Genomic DNA, 11,047 nt, shown 5'->3' with positions numbered 1-11,047 from the left:
CTGCTCACTTATGATACCCAGTGCTAAAACCCTTTTAAAGAAATTCTACCATTTTTCCCCATTTTTTTAACTTTCAAGAGCATACTAGCAATGGAAAAGGTCATAACAGTTTTTTTTGCTAGAGGCATGTTTATTAGTAACTTTCTCAGTTGTTCATTCAAGGGATGATTTAGTTGTTCCTATATCCGTCTGCAGAAGCTCTCCTGAGTTTATATAAGTGTTGTGGGAAAGTGAGTTACAGACCCCCCTGCTTCTCTGGGGGTCTCGCAGCCTGCCCCAGACACAGTTTACTCCTCGGGGGAATTCTGCTGCCCCCATCCATCTGCCATTAATATCCCTTTATGATCCAGTGACAATGTTGTTAACCCCTGCAATGTCATTTCTGGATTTTCTTCCTTCTAGGACATGCGATAGGAATCTATGGGACTCTTATATATAACTTTAAAGTAGAGGCTTCGTATTTTTGTATCTGATTCTGTATGGTTTTAGACAAGTGGCTCCAGATTTTATACCCAAATTCACTTTGTATCTGTCAATTTCTGAGACTTCCCTAAGGAGGGAAATAAATATGAACTCGTGTATATCTTCAAGATAGCCATCACATTCCTGGTGCTGGTGGTTTTATTTCAGAAGAGGACTTCCATGCAAAATGCTTCCCCTTCTCCCCTCAGTGCTTATAAATCATTATTTTATAGATCCAGTAAGATTTGCTAGCGGTAGTTGCAGCGTAGACTGTGGGAATACACACATGCACAGCTGGGAGCCCAGTGAAAATCTGGGTTTAAATGCTGTGATCGGGGCTGTGTGGCTGTGCCAGGGCAGGCTTGGCAGGGCTTTCCACCTGGGGCACCTGTAAAACAGAATCACAGCATCCCAGCATCAGGGTGTTTGAGGGGAAGAGTGTCACTTCTAACAGGAAAACTCCCATCTTGATCCAGAATGCATGCCTGTTTCTGCACGTATGAAAGCCTCTTGTTTGCTTTTAAGGCAAAGACCCCTCGCTCTTGCAGAATTTGCTGTCGGAAACCCTCAGCCCCTCAGACCTGGGAGCGGAGGTGGCACGGCCACCAAAGAGCCACCAGGAGAAGTTCCCCATTCCCTGACAGTGCAAGGTGGGCACTGCTTGCCCACGGGCTGCCACCTGCCTCCTTCCCTCGGCTGATTTGGGCGTTTGAAAGCTTTTTGGGGAGGGAAGGAGAGGAAAAACCACGGCTGGCTGGCGGCAGCCCCGGCCTGTGGCCGCGGGGGAGCAGTGTGGGCCGGGGCGTTCGTGGCGTTTGGGTTTTATTTCTCCTCATTCTCCTTCAGGGGAGGGAGCTCGGGGGTTGATCGCTTTCAGGGAGAGCTCGGCCGGGCTGCGAGAAGGGAAGGAAACTTTCTTAACCCCTTAACCTCCCTCCCCCCCCCACCCCCAGGATGCTCCGGATATTTTTGAAAGGGCGGAAGAGTGAGAAAGCGAGCAGCGCGCCCGGGGGCATCTCCTGCTCCTGAGAAGGTCCCCCTGACACCTCGCTGCTGGGATTAAAGGCTGGGGCTGGAGAAACTCCTCCCCTTCCCTCCGCTTCTTCCCCCCCCCCCCCCCCCCCCCCTATTTCCTAAGGCCATTAAAGAATAAAAAAAAATAAAAATAATTAAGGAGCCTGGAGTAACCCCGCTGCCGGTGGGGTAGGGGACGAGCAGCCTTCCCCTGCGGAGCAGCACGCCGGGGTGCAGGGATGGGGAGCACTGCCATGGACACCAAGAAGAAAGATGCCTCCAGCAGCAGCAGCAGCAGCAGCAGGAAAAGCTCCAGCCAGAAGAAACTCATGCTGCGAGTGCACATCCCCGTAAGTGCCTCCCTGCTCTTCCTCCCCTTCGGCGGCTCTGGCTTGTGCCTTGGGCACCGGGGGGCACGGCTTTCCCTCAGCCTCACCACGCCGGGAGGCAGGGTAAAGGGGTTTGCTGCCGCTCACACCGAGCTCTGGAGGTTTTGGGGTGCAACAGGCGAGTCGTCCGCGTTTGGGCTGGGCTGGAGCAAAGGGGGGGTCCCGTGGGCTGGGAGCTCAGGGTCCTGCCTGCAGCGAGCAGCAGCGAGGATAACTCAGCTGTGGGATCGCTCCTTGTGGTGTGGCTCGGGGAAGAGCCCGGTCACCCCCAAATGCGGGGCTCAGCAGCGCCAGCTTTGGCTCTGGGAACTGTCCGTGCCTTGTGGCTGAATCAGGGCGCTCAACCTGACGCTGCCGTGGCTCAAAAGCAGCCCGGGGCTGAATTTCCCAGGGCTCGGGAGCTCGGGTTTTGACACGAGTGGTGTGTTCATTGCCGGAAAGGCAGCGACAGTGGCATTAGCACGGTGGAGCAGACAAGGGAGCCATGCAGCCTGTGCACTGACTCAGTTTTGTTTTGTACAGTCTCCCTGTAAAGCACACGAGAAGCCGTAGCACACAGCTACCAAACAACCTCAGCCCGAAAGTTTCTCTCTGGTCCCCGTGAGGACTCAGAGGCTGGACTCATCTGGGTCTTCAGCGTTTACATCTCTTTCAAAAGTTTGCTGCTTTTCTTTACTATTAGGATGTGTTATCCCTGTAACTATTTAGTTCTTCTACTCTCAGTACCAACATGGTTTTGGTTCCAGTATTTCTGGTAAAAAAATATGTCCGAGTCCCAATATCTTTTCCTGCGCAATCTGTTTTTCTTTTATCTTATTATATAAAAGTGGGAAAGAGTCCTACACAAGTCTCTGCCAGGCCACCAGGGAGCAAAGAAAAAAAGATATTTCTAAGCTTTTTCCTTTCTTTTAGAGAAGAATAAGAAGTCAAAGCAAATTTATTAGGTGTCTTGAGTGCGTGGAATAAAATGGGGGAGAAATCCATGGCTCTTCTGCACATTTCGTTTTTCTCTGGTGAGGAATGCAAGCCCAGGAGCCCAAGCCAAACTTCTGCTGCGCTGTGTGAGTGTGTTTGATCCTAGGAGAGCCGGGTCTGTTTCTGCTCACATGGGTGTTGCCTATGTGTTTGGGGCTGGAATTTTTCGGCAGCGATCTTTGCCACGTTACTGGCAGGACTTCGTAATAGGAGTGTAAAATACCGTGAAAATTAGATTTACCAGGTCTGAGCACCATTCACACTGTGCACCTTTTCCCTTTCCATTCTGCCTGCTGCCTTGCTGCGTTGCCAGCTCTTTCCACAGCCCCTTTCCTCTGATTCAGTCTCGCCAGGACCTGCTGTGCAGCTCTATCTCCACCTCTGCTCAGATAAAATGCATTTGCTGCCTGCTGAAGAGCCACAGGTAGCCTGGGAGATGCTGTGGTTGCTGCAGGATCTTACAGGTGCTTATGAAATCAAACCAAGCACCAGACATCTCTGACCACACCAGTACTTAGAGCAGTTTACCCCACTTTATGGCTATAAAGCTAAGGTGGAAAACAACGCTGAATAACTTGCTCACTCGGAACAGATGAAGGCTGATGCTCTCTCCTAATCACTTCCTTAAGCCTGCAGACAGCCTTTTGTCATGAGTGTTGCTTTAGTTTTGTCTTAGATGGAACATCACTAGTACCAGACGGTAATTCTTCATGTTCATTAATCATTTAGTTTCTTTGCTTTGCAGTTTGTCATCTAGGTAGTGGTAGTTACTCAGCCACAAATGCCTGACACTGCACTGAAGTTCATGTGAGTCTTACTGTTCCCCCAGCTGGGAGCAATTCAAGACTCGGTACAGAACTAACACCTTTCATCTCTCCTTTCTACCCCCAAAATAGGATCCTTCTGATTCATTTTGCATCATTTCAGTCTTCCTGAAATGGGCTATCAGACCCAAGTTCTTTCAGGTTGTACTCTCATTTTTGGTGGGTTTCTGTTATCTGGCAGTTTAAATATGACTGTGCTATAAGAAAGAACATTTTTGTCATTCTCCTCATTTGACAGTGGAATCTGCATTTGAAAGGGCCCATTTAGAGTGTTGTTTTTTCTCTTTCATAACGTTTTCTTGGCTGTTGTTTTGAAGCATCATTCCTATTATTTCAGTGGCGCCTGTCAGTGTAGCTGTAGTTGTCAAGGGAGCTTTCACCAGACAGTAATTTTTATTTTGTTCATCCTCTTCTTTGTTTTGCTGTGAGATCATGTTTATTGCTGAGACATGTAATTCTTGCTCATTGAGATCTTCAAATTAGGAACTGAAAGGGTCTGAACAGGAAGAGAGAGCAGTGTCAATTCTGAAAGAGAGAGCAGTGGGCCAGAAAGGTGCTGCTGTGATGCAGGCTACCTAAAACATATTTATTAATTGTGTAGAAATCCTGAATTAAAATGTGATGATAAATATTTGTGGGGGGAGGGAGGAAAGGTGAATGGTGCACAAAAAATACACTACATAATTGTATACTTAATGGCTAGAGGATTGGGGAGTAATAGACATGTCTGAAAATAAAGCTTGTATGCTTTTGTTCCTTCTTTTTTGTTGTTTTGTTTTTGAACTGGCCTCAGACGGTGGGGAAAAAATACCAGTTTAAGAAAGCTGGTTTTGTGTCTTGCAACACTCCAGGGCATTTCTCAGGTACATCTTTCTCAAGGAAGAGCATCGAAACATTATATAGAAAGTCTCAAAATGCTCTATTTTTACCTTCTTTCTGTGCTGAATCTCCTCTGGGACAAGTCAGTGGCGCCCAACCTTTGCTTCTGGGAATAGTGGTTGACCACTAAGTTCCTGCTAGTTGGGTTTCCTAGCTCCTCTCAACTTGTCATTCAGCAGCCCAGAGAGAAGCAGGGGCCACTGGATTCTCTTAGCATGGCAGGGAAGAATTTGCCAAATTGCTGGGCTGATTGAACAACTTTTTGGTTTATTTGTCATTTTCTTTGTAAATGCACAACTGACTAACTAGTGATTTAGACGAACCGTAATGCGGTCGCAGGAGCCTTTGTAAGGTAGAGGTCACATCAGCCTCTGTCTTTCCCAGCAGCATGTTCTGAGGGCTTGAAATTAGAGCTGCCTAAATGGAAATTTCTGGTCTAATACCCTTGAAATCTGCTACAGATTTGGATACAACTCTTTGCTCTCTAGATGCATCATGCCTGTAATATGAAGACATTAGCATTATAGAATCCCTTTTTAAGCCATTAGACGATAATGCTGCCACATTACTTTGAACATTTTAAAAACCCTGTTCTAAGATGGGTTGCAATTGTCTGCTGAGTAGGAGCTCGCAGTAGTGAGATCAGCGTGTTCTTCTGTCATCTTGCAAAATTGATCTGCTCTAATGCTAACGTTACCATTGTAATCCCATGTTGCTGCAGAAAAAAAGGGAAGGTTCTGCTCCTGCTTGCTTCAAATTTCAGCTGGGATAATTCAGTCAGTGCCCGAAAAGTTGTGTTGTGTTTACATCAGTGCAAATGAGAGCAGAACCTGTCTCGAGAGCTTCACCATGGCAAGTGCCAAGCACCTGCAGCTCCCAGCAGGTGAGACTTACAGCACCTTGGCACTTCCTTGGATCGTGCCCAAATGTATCACAAGGTGACTTCTTATGCAGGAGAACAAAGAGATTTTTCACAATAAGGACAAAAACAACATCTGCAAATGAATATGAAAACATCTTCTTTCAGCCTGGTGAAGTGGCTATTGCTTCTGATACTTCAGCCCTGACAACAAAGCTGATGCACTGCGAGGAGGCTCTTGGAGACCACAATTCTTTCTCATCAATGTCACCCAAACATCTCTGCACCCTTGCCTATTTCTTTGTCATCTGCCATGCTTCTGAACACATCCCTCAATGTGCAAATTCATTGCTGCTTCCAGGCCTGTTATTATGTTGGGATGCCAGGCTGAAACATCAGATGGCTCCAATTTTTCTAACCCCATGGGTTACAACACAGTTCTGACAGCTCGTGTTGGCTCAGACTCTGCCCCTCCATCTTGCTTACCACGCTTGCAAAGTCCTTAATGACTGCATGCCTAATAAGTCACTGTGAAATGATTTTGTTCTGGCACAGATTTTGCAGGGTGCTTGTCTCCTGGTAATTGCTGGGTGGGATGATGAGAACTGCACTTGAGTCTAAGGAACACTTTAGAAAGCTACATACGAGAAATTAGTTGGTCAGTTCTTTCAAAAATGAGGGAATCAGCTTCCAATGGGATCTAAGAATGAAAAAAAAAAAAAAAAAAAAAAAGAAGTTTGTTTTCTTGGGAAGAGGAGGTGAAGGGAGTCAAATATGAGAGGGAAAAGTTTCCATAAAATTAAATCTGCAATTGCCCTTGCTCTCACAGGGTGGACTCTGAGTTTTCCAGAGCTTCTGTGGCCTTGAATTTTAAATTTGTATTTCTTCCTAAGGGGCTGATATGTTAAGGATCTGAAGAGGGCAACAGGTATTTGCTTAGGAGCTTTGAGATTGCACTTTGAACCTATCTGAAGGAAAGAATAATGGATTCATATTTGCAGTGACAGTAGCTGCCGCTGTACTTAAAGAAGCTCTTAGTCTTTTTAGTTTTAAAGCATGACAGAAACTGATCCTCATCTTACTGAAAAGCACTGCTTCTTTGAAACATCACTTTTTTGTTGTTAGGGGATTCTACTCCCAGATTATCACATCAACCCTCTATTATTTATCCCTGTGAGCCCCATGAGCCCCGTGAGGTCTGTGGGTTTGCAGGAAAGTGAATTGCATTGGAGGAAGAAGTCATGAATTTGGAAGAAACCTTATAGAAATGTGGATTGTAAGATCCACACCTTCTTAGAAGGTTATTCACACCATGCTTGTATTGGGAACTACAGAAACAGAAGAAAATGTCATCCTCCCAGAGGGGCTGGGAGTGATGAGGAAAGTAAAGGTATTTGATGGTGAAAGTGAGACAAAGAGGAATAAAATCGAGTTCATGATTTTGTTGTTCTTTGCCAAAGAGGAGTCATGTTGTTAAGTGTTAAACAACCTTTAATAATTCCCATTATGTAAAGTTAGTCACATTATTACTTAGAAAGCAGATGACATTGCACCATGTTGTGTTGGCATCAGCGACTGTTCTCAAAATCTCAGCTTCTGAGATTGTTTTCTTTCTCGATATGCCAGTCCAAGGATATGAGAGTACCAGATGCATTCTTTCCTTCACCTGAATCATTTCCATTTATATTCTGCAGTTAATGTGCACCCACGTTAGCATTTGGGAGGTTTCAGTGCCTGTTCACAGACATGCAAGGGTCAACTTACGTACAATCTCACCTGGCACCACATTGCTTTCAAGCGACCTGCTCAGAGGTGACCAAAAGCAGAATTTGGCTCAGAAGACAGGGTTAAACAATCATTTTGTTGATGATGTATGGGCAGTGTAGGTTGGCATGACCCTGTGGCTGGCTCAGGAAAGAAGTAGAAAATAGTAGAAAGTCAAAAAAACATCAGCATGGTTGTTGGTAGACTGAGTTATGGACATACATGGTGAGTGGAGACTTTTAATTGCCATCCTTTTGAAGAAAAGCTGAATTTATATCAAAAGGTGTTCCATGTATAGGTAATAAAGAAAGAGCAGAGTCAGTTACAAGAGAAATTAAGAATAAAGCTGGCATAAAAATAGCCCTTTTTTGGTCTACATAACCCTAAGCTGATCATCAGGCTTCAACAATTAACCTGCTTTCAGTACCAGCTCAAGTTGCAGAGGACTGCTGTTTAGTTTTTTTTACTATTGTTTGCACTGTAGACACACCAGAGAAAGTCCTACAGCTTGGCAAATAGGGAGAGTGCAAGTCTTCAAAGCCAAAAAGGGAGAACAACTTGAATGTATCTTGAATGGAGTATGTTTTGCATGTGACTGGAAAGGAGATCTTATGTATACACATAAATATAAGATACCATCAATAAAGCTACAATATTTTTGGTGGTTTGGTGCTATAGCACCATGCTCCTAGTGAATTACTTCTCATACTAGCAGTGAGTTGAAACAGTGGTGTATATGGCAAGTTCTGCTGCAGACTGATCTTTGTATGGTTGCAGGAATCGGAATGTAATGCATCAATTTAATGATTGCTTCTGTAATACTGCCTCACAAACTGCTTGCAAATAACTACATATGAAATCTTTAAAGCAGTAAATTACATTATGTAAGCATGACTTAGTGGGCTGCGTAGCGAATGCATTGCAGTATGTGTTTCATGGTTGTCATTTATATTACACACCATGATTGTTCAGACCTTTTGGTCATTATTACATGGGGTGCTGATGATATTCTGTTCCAAAAACAGAACCTATGTCATCAGCTGAAGACTTAATCTATTTTTGCAATCAGGATGATAGAGCTACATACCCTTTTTAAGCTCCTGGAGAACACTTTCATAGATCTGGAGTTTCATTAGGAGGAAATGTGTGCATTATAAGCATTATCTGCCATGTTATGAAACCTTTATCATCATTTATTCACAACAGGCATTGTGCAATTTGCAGTCAAGTTTCCATGTTGGTAATGCTATTGGAACAATGAAAATAAAACACCCTGCTTCTAAGAGCTGCAGAAAGAAAAGCTATCACAGTAGTTAGAGTGCTGGCGTACAGCACTACAAAACACAGGATTTTCCTGCCTAGTTGTAGACTTCCTAATGGTCTTTGATGAATTACTGACATTCAAATCTGGTTTTTAGAAGCTGTGTGCCTGTTGATTCCTTTTGAAATGTTTGGATTTCTAACTCCACGTTTTCTGTAGAGTTAGAAATCGATACCTGCTGAGCTGGATTAGGGGTAAAATTTGAAACCAAGCATGAAGAAATACTGCAATGAAGACAAGCTCTCCATTGAAAAGCTATAGTTGGCGATGTTGCCTTTCAAAGGTGTAACTACCAGCAAGTATTTTGTACAGAATCATGGAAAAATTGAGGTCAGGAGACATCTCTGAATATTGTTTAGTCCAGTTCTACAGCTGAGAGTAGAGTCACAGTGTGTTGCTCCTTGTTTTATCATGATAAAATATCTCCAAGGATGAAAACCACACAGCTTCATTGCTCTGAAGGAGTGCATTTGGGCAAGTGAAAGCTCATTGAGACTAAATATTGTTTAGCTGCTAGCCAGGCAAACTGAATAGCTCCACAGTTGTTTGGATCCTGTCCTAAAAGCGTAATATTAATTTGGGAAGTTAAATTGGATTTGATCGTGTAGTGTAGAGGCTTCTGAGAAAAACATGCTCTAAGATGGGAGTGGAAACTGGAGGCACAATGTTCCCAAAAAGTCTTGTGGAAGAAAGGGAGAGTAAGGAAGAGACTAAAAAAGATGCTTAGTCAATGTTATCACAATACGTATGGGAGCTTGCCAGCTTCTCAGTAGAGCCTTGCATCTTCTGGAATGTGGTTTTCATCATGCCTTGTCATTCCTTTTGCATAAATTAATTAGAGGGGGATTTGCTGTTACAGAGTATTAATCAGGGCTTCTGTGTTGGAAGTATGATCTAAATCAAGAAGCACGAGTAAAGACAGTTCAAGAGCATGAAATCATCACCTAGTTATCTGAATGTCTATCTGCTTTATTGCCTGAGGTTGGACAGAAGAGAGTCCTGGATGTAAGCTTTGCACTGATGTGTGGTTGAAGCATGAGAGCCACAAAGAATATTCCATGCATACAGTGCAAAATAAGAATAGATTTTTTGTGTGTGTCACATTTCCATTGTTTTAACACGGAGGCTGATAAACTATGAACCACTTTCAGTGTATTTTTTTTATGTATCAGTATACCACACTGAAACCCTTATGGGATGCTCATTCCATGCATGACCTAATGCTTTTTAGCTGGATATCCATGCGCACATGAGATGCATATGTTGGTAGGGAGAAACTCTGAAGAATTTAAAGACTTGAAAGGTGTTATATACTGGAGGCATATGAAAGGAATCAGTACTGTTCCTGCAGTACTGATATTCAGGTAGATGGTTTGAGTTTAAGCAACTTGTCCCATGTTGTAGACCAGTGTGGGAGTTGCACTCATAAACTCTTGAGACCTAGTTCATGTACCTTAATAATAACCCCATCCTTCTTCCTGTGGTATTTTTCATGTAAGAGACAGTGTACAAGCTCAGCCTAAGTCAGCAGTGACTGAAAGTATTTTTCCTTTTGTTTTTTGAAAATCTGTGTTAAGTGAAAGGATTCCAGTTTTTGTCTACCATCATTCTGTGTCATAAAATAACAGTTAGTGCTCTTTTGATGGTCTGATTAGGAAGACCAATGATTCAGGAGATTAGATAAATGAGAGAAGACTACATTAAATCCTAGCACCCAAAGTGACACATCAATGAGTGTGCCTACTTATCACACCTTCCATATGGTTCATGTGGTTGTTGAAAGTTGTGAAAGATTAGTCTTTTTTTTTTGTCTTTGTTCTCTCTCTCTTTTTTTTTTTCTTTTCTTTTTTTTTTTTTCTTTTCTTTTCTTTCTTTTTTTTTCTTTTCTTTTTTTTTTTTTTTCTTTTCTGAATAGGTGTTGGCATGTCAGATGTAGAGTTCTTGAAACAAGGGATCTGCAGCCATTTAGTGCCTAGTCATCTATAAACACAAGCAGATGGGGTTTGGAGCATCCCAAACAGCATTGTACCAATCTACAGCACCCTCCAAAAAGTTAGCAGGCATCCTCTCTCCCTGCCTTCAATCTGTTGACTTATTCTTCCAGTTTCCACAGCTGGGCATTCCCCAATCCTGCTGCCAGCTAGTGCAGGAGAGAGAATACCAACATTGTCTCAAATTATTCTTCTTGGATACTCCCTCCATTAATGCTATACCAGCTCTCTATTTTTTGTGGGAAAATGGAGAGCTTCTGCCATTTGAAAAGTTGAGCCAACATTATTCTTAAACATAAGATTTATAGTCTGAGATGAATGGGAGGTAAGAAATGTTACTCAGCTGTTCCCTTTGTCCTCTTATTTAGTTAGTTGACATTAAAGGTAAATACTAATTTAATAGACTTCTTTTAGTTGGATGACAATTAATTATACATTTTCCTTATTTTTTTTTAATGTTTTGGAGGATGACTGTACGCAGCTCTAAGCTATGCAGAGGCAGGAGGGTACATGCCAACAATTCCCTTTATAAAGTAATACCAGTAATTAAAAAACGGCAATTACTTCAA

The 11,047-nt window shown here is 43.2% G+C and overlaps 1 protein-coding gene across 2 annotated transcripts in view; it reads left to right on the top strand.

Moving 5' to 3' along the window:
• Positions 1–1,715: 1,715 nt before the first annotated feature.
• PRKAG2 (protein kinase AMP-activated non-catalytic subunit gamma 2) overlaps positions 1,716–11,047 on the top strand; it is a gene marked incomplete at its 5' end in the record, with an annotated part of 209,706 nt that continues 200,374 nt past the window's right edge. For both annotated transcript variants that reach the window (XM_084282200.1, XM_084282201.1), the window contains one exon: positions 1,716–1,826. In XM_084282200.1, the coding sequence (XP_084138326.1) occupies positions 1,716–1,826 (111 nt within the window). The remainder of the gene's footprint in view (positions 1,827–11,047) is intronic.

The sequence above is a fragment of the Netta rufina genome (genome assembly GCF_964035555.1).
Source record: "Netta rufina genome assembly, chromosome: 2".
In the NCBI taxonomy this organism is placed as follows: domain Eukaryota; kingdom Metazoa; phylum Chordata; class Aves; order Anseriformes; family Anatidae; genus Netta; species Netta rufina.
Note: the sequence above shows the minus strand (reverse complement) of the source record. Positions and strands in the feature narration are given on the sequence as shown.